At 35.8% G+C, this 21,996-nt stretch overlaps 1 protein-coding gene across 1 annotated transcript in view; it reads left to right on the top strand.

Annotated features, from left to right (window-relative positions):
* Positions 1-21,996, top strand: part of SLIT2 (slit guidance ligand 2) — a 285,421-nt gene that overhangs the window by 240,712 nt on the left and 22,713 nt on the right. Inside the window, 5 exon segments of the mRNA XM_068404267.1 lie at positions 193-264; positions 2,777-2,940; positions 8,169-8,293; positions 8,427-8,524; positions 9,928-10,067. Of these exon segments, the coding sequence (XP_068260368.1) occupies positions 193-264; positions 2,777-2,940; positions 8,169-8,293; positions 8,427-8,524; positions 9,928-10,067 (599 nt within the window).

Raw genomic sequence — 21,996 nt, forward strand, 5'->3', positions numbered from 1 at the left:
AAAAAAATCAAGTGATGAGGAGGCTGCCAGGTAGAGCGTGAAAAAAAAAAAAAACCCAACCAGCTGATAACATTGAGGAACTGGAAGAAAAAAAATGTGAAGAGCTGAAAACTGTTTACCAAAGATGACATGTGCAAAGTTAACCTGCTGATTTTTATGCTTATATATTATTCTGTTTATTTTCTTTTGAAGGTCTTTACATGGAAATGATATTTCTGTTGTTCCTGAAGGAGCTTTTAATGATCTTTCAGCATTATCACACCTGTGAGTATTCAGATGAAAACTGTATTTTTTTATGTTACGTTTAGCAAATTTCGTATAGTTGAACAGAGACAAAATGCAGAGGCTTGCTCTGGAACAAGCTCATGCATCAGTACAGGCTGGGGACTGGCCAGAGAGCTACCAGCTCAGCAGAAAAATCCTGGACCTCCTGGTGGGCAGCAAATTGAAGATGTCTGCCAGGTGCCCTTATGGCAATGAAGGCTAAAGACACTCTGGGCCAAATTAGAAAGGGAGCAGCCAGGTGACTGAGGATAGCGGTCACTCCCTTTTGATCGGCCCTCCTAAGGGCACATCTGGAATATGTGTTCAGTTTCTCCAGTACAAAGCAGATGTGTATGAACCAGAGCAAATCCAGAATAGGGGCAAGCAAGGTGGGGGGAGGTGGCTGGATTGTATGAGCTGTGAGGAGAGGCTAAAGGAACTGGGCTTATTTAGCCTAGAGAAGGAGATGCCAAGGAGGGACCTTGTAGTATTTAAACCTCTAAGGGCATTACGGCAATGCTGGAGACAGATTTTTCTCAGAGGTGCACAGTGAAGAATAAGAGTCAACAGTCAGAAGCTGCAACAAGGGAAGTTTGATTGAACATAACAAAAAATTCTTCACTCTGAGGGTGGTTCAGCTTTGGAACAAGTTGCCCAAAGAAGCATAATAATCTCCATCCCTGGAGATTTTCAGAGCTCAGCAGGACATGGCCCTGAGCAACACTGCTCTGACTTTGAGGTGAACCCTGCTTTGTGCAGGAGGCGAGACTAGGTGACCTCCGGAGTGCCCTAAATTATTCTATGATTCTGTGTCAGTGTCTGTTAAGTTGACATTAAATACATGGCATCTGATTTCAGAACATCATTTAAGGCAATACTTTTCCTGTTTTTTAATTTTCAGTGGGAACATAGATTAGAGCAAGTTACCTATCTGTAAACCTCATTGTGTTTATGGATAATTAAATCTTTGCTTGCAGTTGAGGAGTAAGTGGACTAGTGCCTTTAGACATATCTGACTTTTATGTTTCTGAACAGCGGCCACTGTTAAAAACTCAGTTATGTGCTTCTAGTTCAGTATTGGGCATTTACATTTAATTTGGCATTTCTCAGAAATTTGATGATACTGATCAAGCTTTAAGTAATTGATAATTCATTCAAATGCTACTATTAATCTAGGTTATCTGCATGAAATACCAGTAAAACTTACATAGATTTGATTCTTGTTGCTGTTATTTTTTTCGTAATGGCTACCAGTTATCATTGCTAACATTCTTATTTTAGCAGCGCAATTGTGTTATCTCAGTTCAGGCTGACATTCACTCCTGCAAATATGGAGTGGACAAATTCTAGGTATTTCCCCTTGCATGGGAAATTCCCTATCACTAGCTCTGTTTTTTGTTAATATTCTGACTTAAGCCTGACTGAACAAGTATATACCATTCCTTGTGTTCAGCTGGACGTATGTAGCAATAATTAAGAGAGGGCTTCCTGCTCTGTGTGACAGAAAAGAGTGTTTCAGCAGTGGTAGCTTCTACCACCTTTGCTTGCCAAACATTTTCTTGTATCTCTAGAAGACTCACTGATCCAAAGTTGTGGAACAATCTGAAAAAAAGTACTGAAACATCTGGAGAAGGAGGCCATTTGACAGTGTGTGCACATGTCAAGATTATCTGTTGAAAGTTCTATTATTATTGTATTTCTTAAAAGGAATATGAGTACATCTATATAAAATAGCACAATGCTTCTACCCTCCAAATTAACTACACAAATAATTGTTCTCAGAGTTTTAAGAGTATTTATAGTTTCTAGTAGAGAAAATAGACACTTAAAAAGCTTTTACGGAAATTAATTCTGAAAATCTCTAGCTAAATTGTTTTTTAATTAAAAAACATCAGATTTATGTAAATAAATGGATTTGCTTTCATAATGGGACAATTTTTATGTTACTACAACAAAGCTAAGATAATGTAGTTTTATTTACTTATGCAGCAGAAACCTCTTACAGAATTCTGTGCATAGCTGTGAGTTCAGTGGGAGAGCTCCAAAGAGGAAATAATTAAATGAAATTTGGAAGCTTAGAAACAGATGGTTTGTACCAGCCTGGGAGCCATAAACTGCAAAGGAAAAATATCAGGGTGGAACTCTGTGGGGCTGCCTTAGCTGCTTCGGAAGTGCTTTATTCTTGCTAACTTAGTTTCCCAGAATCCGTTTCATTCTGCTGATGCAGCCATTACATACCAACGGTGAAACAGAGATAGTTAGTATTAGCTCTCCAAAGTTCACACACAATGCAGCTAAGAATAGCAAGGTTTCTGGACCAAGTTTACTGCTAAAACTGTCACTTCCTGATTTAGAACCCAAATCCAGACACTTCATGCTCTTAGGGTCAAACTGGTGGAGGGAGGGCAGGTTTGTGGTTTGAAGGTTTTTTTGCCAATCTGTTTTCTGGGTTTTCTTTTTAAAAGCGCCCATTTAAAACTTTATTCCCTTTTCGTTTGTCTGTTTTCCATAGGGCTATTGGAGCAAATCCTCTTTATTGTGATTGTAACATGCAGTGGCTATCTGACTGGGTAAAATCAGAATACAAAGAACCTGGTATTGCACGTTGTGCTGGTCCTGGAGAAATGGCAGATAAACTTCTTCTCACAACTCCTTCTAAAAAATTTACTTGCCAAGGTACTGCTGTTTTTTTCTCTTTGAGGTTTCAGTTTTGAATTTTTACAAATAGTTGAGCTGTGAAATAAGAATCCTGTGTACTCTAAATACATTTATTGTAGCATCTTCACTCTGCCTTGTCATCGTTCCCCCTCATACTGAGGGATGTAACCGTTGGTTCCATCCAGGAACTGCATTTATTATAAAGATTTCAATGCCTATTTCTTTTCTAACAGGAGATGGAGAAAAAAAGTCTTTGGACTTGCAGTACAGTATTCCTCAGTACATGGATGTACATAGGTACTTGGTACTGTCTCAGTCATGAACTACAATTTAAACATCTACACTTCCCTTAGCCAAAGAATGTCCTTTTCCTTCAGACTGATTACAGTAAAAACTGTAAATACATCCATAATCCTTGCAGCCTTCATTTTCTCAGTGGTATGTAATTGCATCAATATGTCCAGAATGCTTTCTCTGATATTGCAGAAGAATGCATTAAAAAAAAAGTAGATAAAGGGATGTGATTACCTCTATAGAGGTCTCACTCTAAAATGTTGTTATGTGGGGAGGTTTCTCAGGGTTTGGATCAAGAGTGTTTCTCTCCATGTTGGTACCAATGTGGCTGGCATTTGTGTCACAACTTACATTTCTGTTTGTTAATTCCTAGGTTCTTTTTCTGAACCTTACTATTTTCTGGTTAGAAAAGTACCTTTTTTCTTCATGTGGGAGAGAGAACTTGGTTTGGTTTACTGTTTAATCTTCCCCTACTCCATCCATTTCTCCTTCCTTAAACATTTGAAAACACAGAAAACTTATGCTGTAGCTCACTTTTCATAGTCCGATCTAGAAACATTGAAATCCCCAGTTGGAAAAAGAAAACCCAACAAAATTTATGTGTGCTTATAGTTGTAAGCTGTTACCAAGCTTATTGTTATTTCTGAGGCATCAGATAAATATGATCTTAAGTCTTGCAGAAGTAACCTATTTGCACAGTCTAGGTAATCTTCAAGCTATTTTGACTTATTCATCTGTTAATGTGTCTTCAAAGGTGAGCTAATCCCTTTGTAATTTCTTCCTTAAAACAGCGATTGGACTTTGTCAGAGTTTGTCTCATCCAAAGTTGTTCTTTACTGCATGTTCATCCTATTTAGTCTTCGCTCCTCAGGCTTTTCTGTCAGAAAACTTCTTTTGTAAACATAAACCTCTGGAAACCATTTTGTTGCGTGTGATGCCAATGAATTGTCTCTCCCTTCAAATCCTTCCTGCAATTTTTTCAACAGTAGATCTCTGATGTCATGCCAGTGTTCATGCATATGACACTCATCTGTTGCAAAGACCCTTAATCTGAGTTTAGATCAGACATTTGCTGACCAGTCTGATCGTTTTCTCTACGAGCATCCACTGAACATTATTGCAGATATGCTCTTATTACACGCTGTTGTAGGGATATAAGTGAAGAATATTTGCAGGGACATGAGAACTTGTTTGGTATTTTCCAGCTCTGTGAGTTTTAAAAACTGTATCACCCCTGCCTACAATCATTGTTATGTTTCTATCAGACAGTCCAGAAAGTGTATCTTACTCCCTCTTGCCCATCAGAAAATATCCTTTATATTATGCAGGGTAAGAACTGTATTTGTTTCACTTCCAGAGTGAGATCTGGTATTATGGATACCTTTGAGAGAAAATAATTTTCCTGCCACTGTTCTATGAAGATGGTCATAATTACAGATTGCATATCAGCAGCTTTTCAATTAGATGATGGCCCTGTAAGACATTATGTGTCTGTACTCAAAGATAAGTAATTTTATCTTCTGCTTAAAAATGAACTGCTGAATAGAAATAGGAAAATGCTATATCCTGTTAGAACCAAAATTTTAGGCTATGAGTGAGAGGACTGTTTTCGAATATATCTGTTGATGGTCTGCTATTGTATATGTATTACAGGAAAAGAATAGTGTGTAATTCCCTCTTATCAGTATCTCGGATTCAGTTGAAAGTGAAATCGGTGCTTGAATTTGACTTACATAATGAATACTTCCCAGTGAAAATGAGCATTTTAAAATGAAGTCATATCTCAGTTGTAAAGCTCCAAAAATCACTGTACCTTACTCTAATTTTATAAATTCTTTTACTCCAGGAATCATCCTGTAGTATTTTCTTCTTCCGGTTGTTTTTTCTAGGTTTAGAGGTGTTTTTTTCCTTTTTATGTAGCCTCTAAACAGATTCTCAATCTTTTACCCCTTTACCATCCATGCCCTGCTTCTAGAGATTCCAGGGCCTTGTGGTTTTCTGATACAGGTAAGGTTATAAGTAGATCTGGAATGGGTGATCTGATTAAGAATGGACCTTCTCTGACCTTCCTTTGTGTACCTCAAGCAGACTTTTTTCCTCAGACATGCATGTTTACTGTTTGTTTTCCCCTTTAATGAATTTACAGCTGACTCTTCATGATATATCATTTAACATACTGTATGAACAGTTTTGTTATTTTAAAAAGCCTAGGTTTGAGGTCTGAAAATTATCTAGCTGAAATGTTTCTTTCCACTGCATTGTACTAGAATCGGTGATTTAATTAGCAGCTTTAGAATAAGTGACTCAGTGTAGATAATGATTTTGACATGTGCAAGAGAGAATAGGAGTTCTTGAGTCATAAAAAGTCAGAGCTTAAAGTTTTTATTGCAACAGGTTTCTCTAAAAGCTGATTTTGAGAGGGTTTGTGTCATGTTTTTCTTCAAAAATATTAGATAGCCACGTGTGTGTGTGTATGTTTGTCAATAAAATATGGTTAGCTTTTCACTGTTTGCAAAAGAACAGTGCTTATTTTTTATTTTATTTTAAGGATTTTTTTTCCAGTTAGGGCTTATTCAAGAATATATATGTCTACAATGTGAAAAACTAAATTATAGTTTATTAACCTGATTCTTTTTCATATACAAGTCTTTTAACACATGCAAGCAGAAAGAGAAAGGAATGGTACAGTGCAAATGAAAATAGGTTCCAGAACTGGCTTTCCATTAGACTTCAGTAAAATATCTGAAATATTTCCATTTTTTGATCTTACAACTCAAGAATGATAAATCAAAATGTTAATTTTTATTGGATATTACATATATAATAGTTTGACATAAACACAGCACAAAATCAGATACAATGTTGTTTACTATCTTGTTGAGACTTAGGTTCCCATTTTCTGGCTCTGTTTTGGAAGTGAAATTTAGATTGCTAATCCGTTTAGGAAAATAACCTTAATTACTGAATGTTTCTTAATTCATTGCCAAATAATTAACATTTTATTGCATAAGAAAGTAGAAAAGAGGGTATGATGTTCAGAATAAACAGTTGAGGCAAGGAAGCATAGACTTCCAGGCTACAGCACAATGTTACAATTTTTTTTTTTCAGTATGTGCCTTATTTTTTTCACAGAAACCTTTTAACATACTCTAGCAATAATCAGCAGTAGTGTAGAGTACACAAGCAGGACTTTCTAGATGTTAATTCTATGGTGTTTGTTCCAACTTTTCTACCTCTGCTGTTTGCTGGTCTAACAGAAACTTTAATCAGGTATAGATTTCTCTTTCAAAATAAGGTAATGAAGACAAGAACAGTCAATGATCCATATAGATTGTTGGCTTTGGCAATAAGCATTTTATAATAGATTACTGTGTTCATCTCTGGATTTGCTTGCAAGCTGTGACACAGAAGGATACCAGCAACTGCAGATTTAAAAAAAAAATAAAAAAAAAAGTCAGCCTCTCCCTGTCTAACAGCCCCTACTGAATTCTTATAATCACATGGCTTCCTTCCATACCAGCTGCTTATAATGACTTAGCTGAGATTAATTTTGCAGAGAAAAATAAGTAAAGAAAGTTAAGAAATCTAAGTTAAAAAAAAAAACCTAAACCAGTATCTCAGTAAAAGTGCTCTGTTATCTTGGAAAACTTTGCAGTCTGGCTCATTGAGTAAAACCTGTTACGAAGCAATTGGGCAGTTCCACCAGTAGGTCTCAGGAGTTTGGGGTTTGTGTCCAGTTAGAAGAAATCACTGGTTATTCCTTAAATGTACAAATCACCTGTGGATAACTAAGTTCTTTTCATAGGTGAAATCTGAAATCAAGCTGGAGGCAGTAATGTCATCAAGCCATAGAGCTGGAGATAGTAGAGCATGTAGGTTCATTCTCTTAATCGGCATTTGGCCAAGTCACCCCCTTTTCTCTTACAGTAATCAATCTTTTGTTTATCACAAAGTGTATGAAAATCAATCATTATTTATGCACAAGTGATTTCTAATTTTTCACAAATAACCAGTTATTTCTTTGGTTGTTTGGCAAAAAAAAAATTAAAACCTGATGGTTCCTAACTTGAAAATTCACCATGAAAAGGCTGTATTAAAACTGTAAAATGACAGAAAAATAAATATCTAAAAAATATCTATATAATAGGGATAAGATTTATGTCGGGCAAATCTCCAAGTCTGGCTCATGAAACTTAAGATTTTGTCAATATTCATTTCTGAACTCCGTCGTTATAATCATTAATATAAGAAACTAGACTGCAAGCATGGATTTCAGCCCTCATTTGCACATAGGTTCATGGTACATTTTGCATTATTTGTGGGCTCAACTAATGCAGTAATGTACAGAACTGTGGCTGATTCCATAAGGGAGCAAGGCACAATATAGAGCTACTTCTGGTGAGATAGCTTAGACAATGAAATTTACATTACAGTTCGCAGATGTTCAACCAATTTACAGGTAATTTTACTGGTTTATTTTGCCAGCTCTGTGATCCTGCAGATAAAAAATAAATTAAAACAAAAATACATTAAAATAGTGTTCTCAGTAACACCATCAAGGGCGGGATTGCAAACTGTGATAGCCCTTTTTCTCATAGGCAACTTTTACCTCCTGAAGAGACAAAAGCTGAAATTGCATTCTTCATTTTGTTAATACAAAAGCAAGGTAATTATAATGGATCAGAACTGTACAGATTTCAGAGAATGGGGATATGGGAATCACTTTGGCGTCAGCTTATTTTTTAAAAAAGTGATAATTTAATCAAAAATACAACCCAAATTTATGTGGTCATGTCAAAAGAATTAAGGACACTCCAACATTCTATTCATGTAGAACCACGAAGTCTAAAATATAAGTTTCATTTTAAAATTTAAAGCAACGTGGCAGATATATCCTGTCAAATATAAATTAATAGTTGATTGTTTCTGACTATCGAATTTGTATTTTTAAGGGCCCGTGGATGTTAATATTCTTGCTAAGTGTAACCCCTGTTTATCAAATCCATGTAAAAATGAGGGAACCTGCAACAATGATCCAGTTGACTTCTATAGATGTACTTGCCCATATGGTTTCAAGGTAGGTACTGAATGAAGAGGAAAAAGCTTACTGCAGTGTAAGCTTCTCCTTAAGAACCTTTATGTTTTAGTTGGCTCCCTTCCACTAGTGTCTGTATTCTCTTCTTAAATTATAATTGTTGTTCCCTGCATAGGGTCAAGACTGTGATATTCCCATTCATGCTTGCATTAGTAACCCGTGCCACCATGGCGGAACTTGTCATTTGAAAGAAGGAGAAAAAGATGGTTTCTGGTAGGTTGTTTTTAATTGTAATAACAGGATGGAAAACTACTGAGTTTTATATGCTGAAATAATTTTGATGTTAATCTTTGGGTTCTCTGTGTTTGCTGATAAGTGCACTACAAAGGTAGATTTTCAGTGCTTCTGAAGTTTTCAGAACATGTTGCCATCTTTGGAAAGCTTCTAAAGCTTTGAAACTGTTAAAAACAATAACAAATGGCTGTGATTAGTTGAGGCATATCAGGTCAAGACAACCTAGTATTGACTCGATTATGCTAATTAATAGCTAGCTAGATCGCTGCTGAAAAAATCTCACAATTCATCTCTTGTCATGTGTATTACTTCAACAGACAGCATGTAAATGATAAAATGTAAATCCCAGTGAAAAAGAAAATTAATGATTTATTTGAAACTCACTATGCCAGCAGATAAACATGCTGTGAGCATTTTTAATCTTGAGTTATTTAATCACACAGTACAATTACTCCAGATGTACTTCATGAATTATGAAACAAAGTCCTTTAGCATTCTTATGTGAAATTATTAGTCATTTAATAATCTACACCTCAGGCTTGTTAGAAATGACACTTTGAAAAGATACCATTCATTATCCTGCAATTCATTATGACATTATTCTTATTTTTTAATCCAAATTCTGACCAAAGATTAAATAGTTTTCTATTAAAAATTAAGTGTGTACATCTTAATAATATGCCTCTAGAATTTAAAGTGACATACTCATGTCTCAGGATTTGACCTTTTTCATTTATTTGTTTTAACACTGCATATTTTGAAAATCAAGGAAGCCACTGAAATTATAGATAGTGTATATTACCTGAAAACGTATGTGTAGTCATGTTTGAGTGATCTTTTACGTTTCCTGTCTATTTTGATTTATTTGTTTTGTATAAACATATGTAAAAGCAAAGAAAAATTACTGCTTTGAAGAGTTTATACAGGCTTGGGTTTTATGTATTAATGCATGTATTGTGCATGGAACATTAAACAGAGCTTTATATTGGTGTATTTAACTGAATGATAGTGGAACACTACTATTGCACACAAATCCTCGATTCCACAGTCTTTTCCATGTGATTAACTTAAAAAAAAAAAATCACTTTCCATAAGAAATGTAATCTAATCTTATAATACAAAGGCATCACGCTTTTCAAAAGGAATGTTCAGTGATTTAATTTAAGGTCCTCAAGCTAAAATTAAGGCACAAATTTAGAAGCCTTTTTTCTGTAATGTAAAATATGAAAAATAAACATTTATTATATGATTTTTCACATTATATCAACCATGTTGCTTTATGGGATAGTGATTATGAATTATTGTACCTGTTAATTACAGAACTTCTTGTCTGGTCCCCAGCTAAAATGTCCATGTGATTAGTTTTGCCTTCGGTATTACAGGTGCACTTGTGCAGATGGATTTGAAGGTGAAAACTGTGAAGTAAATGTTGATGACTGTGAAGACAATGACTGTGAGAATAATTCTACTTGCGTGGATGGAATTAATAACTATACTTGCCTTTGTCCACCTGAATATACAGGTAGGAGTATAAAAGAAAGTACAGGTAATTCAAGAATTTCTAGCAGAACAGTAATATTTTTCAGTTTCTAGGTGTCATCCTATATCTTTACTTTAATCAATGCTATTGAATCTGTCCAATGAGTTTTTCAGTATCCTCAAGGAGCACTAAATTTGAGCTCTGGAAAACTGGGAGGAGAGGTGAACTCCTGAATTAGTTTAATTTATCGAAAATGTAGCTAACTCCTTTTTAATCCAGGGTATTTCCATCATTAGTTCTACAACTTACTGGATTGCTCAAATGTTTTAGGGTATTCAAATTTAAAGTCAATATTTAAATTTTGGAAACCCACAGTGAGCAAAGATGATAGAACACAGGTATAAGAAAAACAACTTCATAATCTAATGTATGTATTCATCCCGTACTTATGCTGGGTAAATGTTTGCTAGAAATTTCCCCGTATAGCATAAGCTACAATACCTACAACAATACAGGTTAAAAGTATAAGTAGCCAGAATAAGGTATTTAATAATAAGTGGATGGTCCACATCTGCAAGAACAGACATAATCTTCTGCTTAGACAAAATACTGTTTTGCCAAGTACTGATACCTTAATGCCTAAGAGCAATAGACAATTCAAACCTTAGAAACAAATAATAGGTAGGAGCATCAATAACTAGAGCCAGGTGTTTGCTATTTCTCCTATAACTATATTTCAGCTGTATGTAAACCAGGCTTCAGCTCCTCTGGGATCAATTGCTGTCTCCTTTAAAAATGAGATCAGATATTCCACTGTGTAGGTTGGAAGAGAAAGCAAACCAGAGTCACATCAGTCCAGTATTCCTGTTCAGCGGCTTCACGCTAAGGGGTTTCATATATCTATTAGAGAGCAGACAATTCATTTGCATGTACATTCCTCCTCGGCAGCTTTGCAGGTGGTTTTACCTGTGTCATTCATTTCTTCGTTTTCGATGTTGCTCTAGATGCATTTAAGTGCTCGAGTCAATAGCTTGCTGTATTCACAGTATGCCATGGGAAGGACTGTTTTGTATTAAATATCCATGGAGTGGATACAAAGGCTTGTTTATATGTGCTAGCCTAAAACTTTGATTAAGGGTGCCTGCTGCATTTCTGTAGTATTGTAATTGAAACATACATTTTACATTTACAATTGAAACAGCAGTTGTAGCGTTTCTCTGTACACCTGTATGGTTAGAGCAAAAAGGAAAGCATAAACATTGGTAACGCTTTTAATGTTTGTATTGCAGTTGTGCTTCTTCAGTCAAAATACAGGAGAGTGTATTTTTTAATTTGATTCATAATTGTGCATAATTCTAAAAGGAAAATACCTATGAGTTTACATGGCAAGCATTTTTGTTTGCTAACTGTAATTCTTTCAGAAAAAGAGATTTGCTTTTACAGATGCAATGCCTACTCATAATCGCTACTGAAGTCAGTAGGTCATGTGAGTAGGTGAGAATCGTCTCACCAGCTCTAAAATAAATCAAAACAATCTACTTGTAATCAGTAAGTTTAGCTGTTCTGTTTTTAAAAAAAATGTTGAGAATTTACACTATCTCATGAGATTTTTTTCAACACCTTACCAAAAACAGACACATGTATTTTTTTAAACATAAAACACCAGAGCCTCAGCTCATTTTATAGGTTAAGTTGAGCAAAAATTGTAGCAAATTTCAGGTTTTTCATTCCACAGGATACAGTACAGAATTCTACAATATACTAGCTATCTTTTACAAAGCATCTGAGTATAGGACATAATGTGTGAGATCCTAAATAATTTTTGACATTAATTGTAAAGACAAAATATAAAACATTGAGCTAGTTGAGGGGTCTTCACATCCATCATCTTTAATCTTGCATAATAATTAAATAACCTTCAGTGTTAAGAATTAGACTGACAGAAGAGGCTGGACACATCAGGATCTAGAAATGGCAGTGTTCAGAACATAAAGTAACCTTGCATTTGCCTCAATTGTGTATGAGGTACCAAATTATTTGTAGGATATTTTTTTCTCTGGCCTATAGCCTGATTTGAAAGAGAAGGAACAGAATCCCTGTCCAGTACGGACACAGTGATTTTCATGAGGACCTTTGTAAACATTTGGATTTTGGTATCTGTTTTAACAGGTTAAAATCAGATATGCATATTGCTAATCTGTTTTTTTATGAAAGGTATTTTTCACTAAATGAATTCATGTACTAGCTGGGCAAAAGTACATTAACGATCAGTAAAACAGTCTGTATCTTCAGTAGGTAACAAGATTTTTGAATTCAAAGACAGTTATCTCTAGCTTAGAAAGTCCCTGAGCTGTAAGTTACTGGAGACTGGGACATTATACATACCAGGAAAATACCACCATAGGCTTGTCCTGTTCTCTTTTAATTCTGTTGGCAGTACTTTGAATTGTCTGTGTTCAAGATGTCACAGCATATATGTACTGAATGTGGAAGTGCATCAGCCCAGAATGTTTTTCTGGGTGAATGGTTATCTGCAAATGTGCTTTACATTTCAGTAGCACAGTACAAGGAAGACGTCAGCTGAAACCTGATGGTATGAAATGTAAATCACTCTTCTTTAAAATTTTATTTTCGTGTGGAGGGCTTGTTAGAATCCCAACTTAAATCTGAAAATACATACAAAAAATATGGAAAATGTTGTAAAGAATGTTGCAGTGTAAAACCAACCAGTCACTTTTTGACTTTTCTAACAACCCCTTGAAAACTGACACTTCTCAAGTATACAGTGTTGATTTAAAAACAAACAATTAAAAAAGCTTATTATTTTGTTACTTAAGAATCAGGAATCCATTTTTCTCTGCCTCAGTTAAGTTTTACAATTACCTCCACAGTTACAGGTGGAAGGACAAAGAATGGTATTTGCACTATACTATGAGCTTTCTTAAGATCCCAACTATAACTCTGAAGCAACAGTAAGCAAATGGAATCAGCAGACACTCAAGAGTGTCTGATGAAACCTTGAGAAATAAAACATTTAAACTACCTCACTATGTCCTGCACTCTTTAACCTTGCTATTCTCTTAACATTATCATCTCCTTTATTTTAACCTCAGTCTACTAAACTTCAGGTCATTTTATGTACATTCTATAGATTACAGATGATCATTTCTCTTACTCATTATCATCAGTCATTAGATCACAGATCTAATTGATTCAGAAGTAAAACCTTTCTTATGCCACCAGTGGCATGTACTTCTTACCTTTTCTGTTTGTTTTGCTCTGCTGTAGGTGAGACTCTGAAGCTTGCTTCATTTTGCTATATCAACCTCTCTGCTGCTATAGTTGTGCATTAGCTTAATGTGCTATGCTGTTGTATTACAATGTAAAAAGTCTCTTGTCTCTTCTGTCTTTGTCACTGCAAGCTGCTAATCTGAATGAAGTGGAAAAAGGTCAGTTGTCTTTTAAGCCTATTTTCACTTACTTTGGTTTCTCACTTTCCTTTCCTTAAAGGTGCATGGATTTCAGTTCTTACAAATGATCAAATAAATTGTATATAGATGTAATTTAGAAAGCTCACTGCAAATCCTCAAATTAGGGACTTGGCTCTTGCTGTGAATACATGTCAGAAGAATGTTGTTGAAGATGCAGGTTGCTGTGCAGGAGTACTTTAATACTACCTTCGTTGTCTTTTTTCAGATGTATTAAAAATGTGTGCAGTCACTGATAGGGCTAACAAAATAGTTTATATAGTGATCTTCTGAAATCTTTATTCTTATCACCTTAAAGACATACCTTGGTTCCGTTCTAATGTATTCCCTGTTTTATAGCACTGTTTTGCTTTAATTTCTTTGTTAGATTATGGTACTAGAAAATATGCTGGAGTATAAAATGGCAATCTTCTTGCCCATGATTTCTGTGGCCTCTTTTTTGCTGTAAATATCTATAGAATCGGAAATAACCACATTAAGCCAAGGCTATGGTACAAGAAAGGTACAAGGAGGGATTTATGACACTCACTTTGGGTATTCCTGATTTTTAATTTTTAAGTTTCTGCCTAACACCTATCTCACTAACAGAGATAAACCATCTTCTGTACAATCTGATCATCTATATAATCTGAGAGCTAACATAATCATGACAACATATTTATGAAGTTACATATTTAGTTTTAAAAACAAATGAATCATGTAGTATATTTGCCATTAATTTAATTTGATAAATATATTGCACAGTATATAAAGCAACATAGTATTTCACTAGTAATGAAAATATTTTCATTATCCATGAAATAGTATGTTGAACAAGGCTGCAATTATACCATCTATGTTGATTACTTCAGACATCTGATGAGTAATTCTTACAGCTTAAACTCAGAGCCTAAATTCTTTCTGTAACTGATGGAGAGAACATTTCCAGAAAGTGTTTCCATCCACAGGTGTTCCACACTTAAAGCTGTATTCCATTTACACATGTTGCTGTATTTGCATTTTATTATTACTTATCTGGATAGCAAAGATAGCCTCCTATTTTTCTTTCCCCTTGTGACTTCCTAAGTTATTTTCCCTACATTGTTCTGTTACTATCCCAGTATGAAACTGGTTGATTTTATAAAAGAGTACTTCTCCCTATAAAAACTAGAAAAAGTGCAAGCTCAGTATGAATAAATATAAAAGTTCTTTGTTATTCTTGTTTTTAATTAAAAAAAAAAAAGAAAACAAAACCAAGTAGATTACAATAACTAGTTCGATATCTGTGATTCATGGATAAAGTTTTGCTTTGTCACTGATTTCCAGTAGCGTAAATTACAGAATTTTAGGATTTACTTCTGGAAATTAAAAGAAAAACTTAATTTCTATGTTAATGAAAAATAGCTTTTCAAATGGAATGTAAAGGGAAGGTGCTACTATGAAGAGACTGAAGTCTCCATTTTAAGTTGAAGCAGCTGTTACCTGTGTATAGTTAGTCTTGCTGATATTTTAAATGTATTTAAATGGGATTAAAGGTAGAAAGGCAATGAATCCTAAACAGAACTGTAGTCAGTGTAAATGTATTACACAAGTGTGAACTTTAACATATTAAAATTACTGATTATGTCAAGAACAAATTTATCACAAATGAATTATCAGACACCCAGGGGATGTGAACTAAGTTCAGCACCAAAATTAAGCACGTGTATGTGATATATACTCGTATTAGCTTGCCAGCTGAACATGAAAGTTATTAATGGTCTACAAGTTGCTTATAGATCAGTCTATCCATTGCTATAAGATCAGTCAGTTTTGTCACACCAGACATGTTTTCAAGTGTGACAGCAGTAGGAGAAAAAAAAAAAAGGGATAATTTTAAGTAATCATTGCAGTTTAGGCAAGCCCTAGACACAGGTGTATATATTTTTATATATTTCAAAACTTCATTACATGGTGTTCTTGCTACCACAATAAAGGAGTTGAGTTACTACTTTCAATTCACTTGGTAATCACATAAGTACCTGCCTAAAATTTAAGTGCGCAAGTAATCAAATGTAAATCAAGTCATATCAAACTTGATAAAAAGTTTAATTATTTCATTAAATCAGGATCATAATCCTCATTCTTGTAAGAACTAGACATAAGTGATACGAATTCTTAGAATAAAGAGATACCTTTGCTACTATTGCTTTTCATCACTCACTGTAAAATTTTCTGTTTCATCTAGCTTAATATACTTCAAATTACTGTTCTATATTAAAAGGTCGAGTATTAAAGTAATTTTACTGCATTTTCATAAAGGGGGAATATACATGATATCCTTGGCAAGCTGAGCAACCTACTACTAGATTGATCACTGCCATTACTGATTCTGGCCTATGATCCATCCTTTTGTTTTCCTTGTCTTAAATCTTATCTGCCTTAAAGTTACTATTTCTTTGTTGTTGCCAAACTGCATATGTAAAACAACTAGAAACGTTTAACTAAATAAGCCCTGTCTTACACTGAGATCCACAAGCATGGTGCACAGATGAACAGCGTTAAGCAATGGTGAAAGATAGGAACAGTCCAGCAAAGAATCAGATCTAGAATTTGACTTTAAAGTTAAATTCCAACAGAATGTTCAGATTTGTGGTTATAAACAGCATCCTACTGTGACTGTGAACTTTTTTTAATTGTTAACAACATTGTCTCTCATATAATAGATATTTTTATTTGTCTTTTCTGAATAATGAGCTCAAGATCTTAAATAATTTGTTGTCTACTGTTCATCAAACTCAAGACTTCATAAAAATGCAGTACTTTTCTGTATGTAGTTTGTAAAATGGCACTGATGTTTTCCAACCACTCCTACACTCTATTGCTTATTTGAGTCAGGAGTAATTAAACAGAGACCTCCAGTCAAAGACTCAGATAATAATACCTAATTGATAAAACATAAATACTGCAGAAGTTGACTCACAATATATCACAACCAAGCTCAGAAGCTGGAATGGACATATATGTACACATATAAAATCCCACTGTTCTAGCAATTACCAGTAAGTCTGTAATATATATTTGTTATTTTAGCTTTGGAACAGTGAATAAGGCTTCTAGCAAAAAACGGATTTTGATAATTAAAACTGACCATTCTTTCTTTTGCATTCTGTCTCTAGTTTTTATTCTAATGTCATACTCAGCTTTGCTAATACACTAGTGATTTTAAGCATGTTTCTTCAGTAATTTGCCTGTAATTAGCAATGTGCTATTATATTCAGAAGCCTGTGTCCATTTGTGTTAGAGCTCTCCTCTTCATTCAGAAATATAGTGGCTGACATTGTTTTATTTGACTGTATTTTGAATTTATTGCCCAATTATGCAAAATGACAATGATGTAGATCCTTTTTCACCTCATTGCATTGTTCCTCATTATTTGTTGTACCACATGTCTTTACATATTGGAAAATCCAGGGTTAAGTTTTTCTGTGATTTATAATCTCATCAAGTCATAAGAGTGAATTAACATACACAGAGGAAACACAAACTGACCTGTGAATCTAGCAAACTTATAACTTTGGTTAGTTAGTCAAGGATTACACACGATTCGTCATCAGTATTTAATAGTGTTGTCTGGCTGTTTAACTCTGCATCATCCTCTATATGTAGCTGCAAAATCTCACTAAATATTCCAGTCTTGACCTTGGAGGGTTGTGTTCATTTGGACTGTGCCAACCACACAGAGTTCCACTGGTTGCAATGCTACTCTATACTAGAATCCAGACTCCCTAGATTAATGAAGCAAGATGTCTTATGAAAAGAGTTTTCGCTGGTTCTAATTAAACTTTGGAAGCTTTTCATAGGATTTTTGTCACTTTATCCACTGCTTATTTTTAAACAAACTAGTCTGTTGCTTATTTTCCTACATACAGAAATGTTCACATCTTTCAAAAACATAACTACTTAGCCAGGCTCTTACAGAAGCTTCAGTTACAATATTATTAGATGAGTAAAAGAACTGTACACCACACATTGGTGTCAAGCTGCCTTGAATCGAGACATTTGTTTCACAACCTTTTTTCATTAGTTTGAAGTATGGGTTTTAAAACATTGTATTATGCTTCCCAAATCAGGGAACTCTCTAACATTTCCTTCCAAAGAGCCTAACTTGGTAAATCTGATGTTTCCTTCAATGAGTGTTTCACTTGCATCATTATCTTTTCATTTCAACAAAATTACTTTCTCCTCTTCACCTAGTCTCAGTTAAATTCTGAATAACACATTGGTTATTCAGGACGCTAAAAGAGATGTTGCTTTACCAGGAAACTGTTCTTTAGTGGTTTGGATTCCATGTCACATATTAACTTTCTCACAATTATATTTTGGTTATGGGAACAGTCCATTCAGAATATAAATCTGTTAACAGTACAAATGAACACCTCGCACTTGGTTTACTTTGGTTTGTTCTTCTGATATTTATATTTTCACTCAGAAATTTAGTGTCTGGTGTACATATTCTGGATTCCATCTTGAATTTTTCTTGTTTTTTCTTTTTACTGATCCTGTGTGCAAGTCTGTCATGAATTCTATTCTTTCTTTATAATGAAAGTTTGTACTTTATGTAAACTTTTTTGTTCATGGGGTTTTTTTACATTATTATTTCACTACATGGATCGCCATGTTTACCATGTCCTTTCCTTGATTCCTGTTTCCTTCCCTAGGCTAGGTGCTAATGGACTGTTGAACCTAAAAGCTCCCTCTCGTGATGTGATTCTGACTTATTTTGACAGTGGCATATGATTTGCAAAAGCAAGAGGAAACTTTCTTTCCTTTTATGCTGTCACAGCACAAAAAGTCCTGTCTTTTAAAGACAACGGAGTTTTTGAATCATTGTTTCTCTTCTTTTTCAGTCTGTACACTTTACTACAGAGTACTCAGATCAAAGTCTGACCATAATCTCAAAATAGTGGTGATGTTTGCAAGCCATTTGGCTGCAGTAGGCCTGGTAGTGCAACATTGATCTTAGGATTTGAAGTGGACCTTTTTCAAGACTGTAAGCCTGTTTCAAACTTAAACTTCCAGTTTGACCCTCAGTCTCTATGCAGGATTCACAGCTATGAGTTGGGAATTATAACTTTTCAGGTGCCCATGAGCTTTTCATGAGGTGATTCAGTGTAGTTCAGAAGATATTAGGGCCATCAACCTATGACTACTAAAATGCAGTGTACTCTAAGAAGTCATGTATTTTATAAGTACCTGGATGGGGGGGGTGGGGGGGATTAAAAAAATGGACAGGCTTAGACACTACTCAATAAAGCTGTTTGCTGCACAAGAAATTTCAGAGGTCTGTGCCAATAATAATCTAAGCCATGGCCCGGTTACTATCCTCAGCAAAATCAATGCCAGTTCAGTAAAGTTGACAACAATACTGAGATAGCTTGCTCCTATTATGCCAGTCCTAATTTGCCTTTTTCTAGGTATTTTTGGGGTTTTCCACTGAACTTTTACTGTTATTCTAACTAGAGACAGCAAACCTCCAGCCCTGCTTGAAAGACAGGCTCAATATGTCAGAAAGTCTCTGATATACTGTTAGAGTTAGTAATCTTGGGAAAGTTTAGAGGTGGTTTTGTCCAAGTCTTGTAAGTACTGAGCAGCCATATTTTTATTATTTGTAATTGGGGTGTCATATATTTTGCAGTTCTGCATGTAATTTAATATAGAATATATGCCATAAGAATATATTTGTATGGGGGGGGGGGTGTATATATATGCATAATACACATGTGTAGGCACATATATACATTTCTAAGCCATAGGAATGAGTATGAACTAGGCTAAAAAAACAGTGATTTTTGCTTATTCCACTCCATGCTCCTGAAAATCCGAATTCTCTGTTCCCATATTTATATCTCACTCTTAAATGTTGCAGGCCTTTAAACGGATTTCAGCTATTACGAGTTCTGCAAATTGACTAAATGTTTTGTGAAGAATTACTTCCTCTTATATATGTATTTGTTTGAAAAAAACTCTTTGAAAAGAGAAAGGGATCTGGTTTTTGTTTGATATATCGTGAGATGCAAAAAATCCCTGGTATTTCAGGATTCTTTGTGCACTGACCTAGTCATAACAGTTGAATATTTCTGGACTAATAAATCCATTGAGAGTTTGAAGAGGCTTTGAGGATAGAACTAAAATCCTCTGTATTAGGCATCCTCAGTGGCCTGCATTTGATCTTCATTCAGTTTCCTACATATCACAGAATCACAGAATCACAGAATGTTATGGATTGGAAGGGACCTCGAAAGATCATCTAGTCCAATCCCCCTGCTGGAGCAGGATTACCTAGATCATATCACACAGGAACGCATCCAGGCGGGTTTTGAATGTCTCCAGAGAAGGAGACTCCACAACCTCTCTGGGCAGCTTGTTCCAGTGTTCGGTCACCCTCACCATAAAGAAGTTTTTTCTCATGTTTATGTGGAACCTCCTGTGTTCCAGCTTGCACCCGTTGCCCCTTGTCCTGTCAAGGGATGTCACTGAGAAGAGCCTGGCTCCATCCTCATGACACTTGCCCTTTACATATTTATAAACATTAATGAGGTCCCCCCTCAGTCTCCTCTTCTCCAAGCTAAAGAGACCCAGCTCCCTCAGCCTCTCCTCATAAGGAGATGTTCCACCCCCTTAATCATCTTCGTGGCTCTGCGCTGGACTCTCTCTAGCAGTTCCCTGTCCTTCTTGAACTGAGGGGCCCAGAACTGGACACAATATTCCAGATGCGGCCTCACCAGGGCAGAGTAGAGGGGGAGGAGAACCTCTCTCGACCTGCTGACCACACCCCTTCTAATACACCCCAGGATGCCCTTGGCCTTCTTGGCCACAAGGGCACACTGCTGGCTCATGGTCATCCTGCTGTCCACTAGGACCCCCAGGTCCCTTTCCCCTACGCTGCTCTCCAACAGGTCTGTCCCCAGCTTGTACTGGTACATGGGGTTGTTCTTGCCCAGATGCAGGACTCTACACTTGCCCTTGTTCTATTTCATTAAATTTCTCCCCGCCCAACTCTCCAGCCTGTCTAGGTCCCTCTGAATGGCTGCGCAGCCTTCCCGTGTGTCAGCCACTCCTCCCAGTTTTGTGTCATCAGCGAACTTGCTGACAGTGCACTCTATTCCCTCATCCAAGTCATTAATGAATAAATTGAATAGTACTGGTCCCAGTACCAACCCTTGAGGGACTCTGCTAGACACAGGCCTCCAACTGGACTCTGTCCCATTGACCACCACTCTCTGACTTCTTTCCTTCAGCCAGTTCACAATCTACCTCACTACCCGATCATCCAGACCACACTTCCTCAGTTTAGCTGCGAGGATGCTGTGGGAGACTGTGTTAAACGCTTTACTGAAATCAAGATAGACCACATCCACAGCTTTACCATCATCTGTCCACTGGGTTATGTCCTCATAAAAGGCTATCAAGTTGGTTAAGCATGACTTCCCCTTGGTGAAGCCATGTTGACTGCCCCTACTGATCCCCCTATCCTTGATGTGCCTAGAGACAGCACCAAGGACAAGTTGTTCCATTACCTTTCCGGGGATATATTGACTAAGTCACATTGTTACCGACAGTTTTGCTGAGGACTGTTAAGTAGCCTGTGCTTGAAGGCCATTTTCTTGTGTTAACTCAAAGCTTTATTTAGTTTTGTAGGGAAAATGAACTATTTGCAAATTGATAATGTGCTAACAAATTTTACTTTTTAAAAAAATCTTTGTGTAGAACCAGATCTTTTGGATGGCTGCAAAGTACTTGTCTAGATGGTTTTGGCTTCTCATCTCATTTTGGAAGATGTAAAGGTCCCATGTCTTACCACACTTAGCATACATGTTTCAGATGTGTTTTTTCATTCAGCATAACCATCTTTAGCTCTGGTCCAGTTTTGCCTTTTTTCTCTGTCCTTGCTTTAGTGTAGGCTGTTCCTCAACTCTTTAAATTTTTTGTTTATTTGTCCATCATTTGAAATAAGTTCTACGTACCCTAAGAGATAAGTCCTGGGTAGTCAATACTCATATTCACAACATTAAGTTTTAAACACTAGTATGTAAGCACACTTGCTGTGGAAAGGACAAATTTCTCTGGAGGATCTGTTGAACTTGTTAAAAAAAAAAAAAAAAAAAGACAAATAGACCTTTAACCATCTACTATTGCTTTCAGCTTATGATGATGTGTACTTCTATAGTTTCAGAGAAGCCCATGTAAGCAAGGCGGCAGCTTCTGTGTGGTGCTAGGCACTTGGCAAGGAGCAGTGTAAAATGTCAGAAACCTTACTGCTTAATGACAGTAGTAGCTGATGAGCTGATACACATACACACATGCATATGTGTTCTGGAAGATATCTTCATTCATATACTCTCTCCAAAATCTCTATTCCAATGTTATAATCCTATACCTTTCTCTCTTTTTCCAATCTACCTGTTCGTGATTCTACCCAAATGGTGTCCCTAAATGGTTTGTCCTTCTTTCCCCATACCGTT

Source organism: Nyctibius grandis, chromosome 6, assembly GCF_013368605.1.
Source record: "Nyctibius grandis isolate bNycGra1 chromosome 6, bNycGra1.pri, whole genome shotgun sequence".
NCBI lineage: Eukaryota > Metazoa > Chordata > Aves > Nyctibiiformes > Nyctibiidae > Nyctibius > Nyctibius grandis.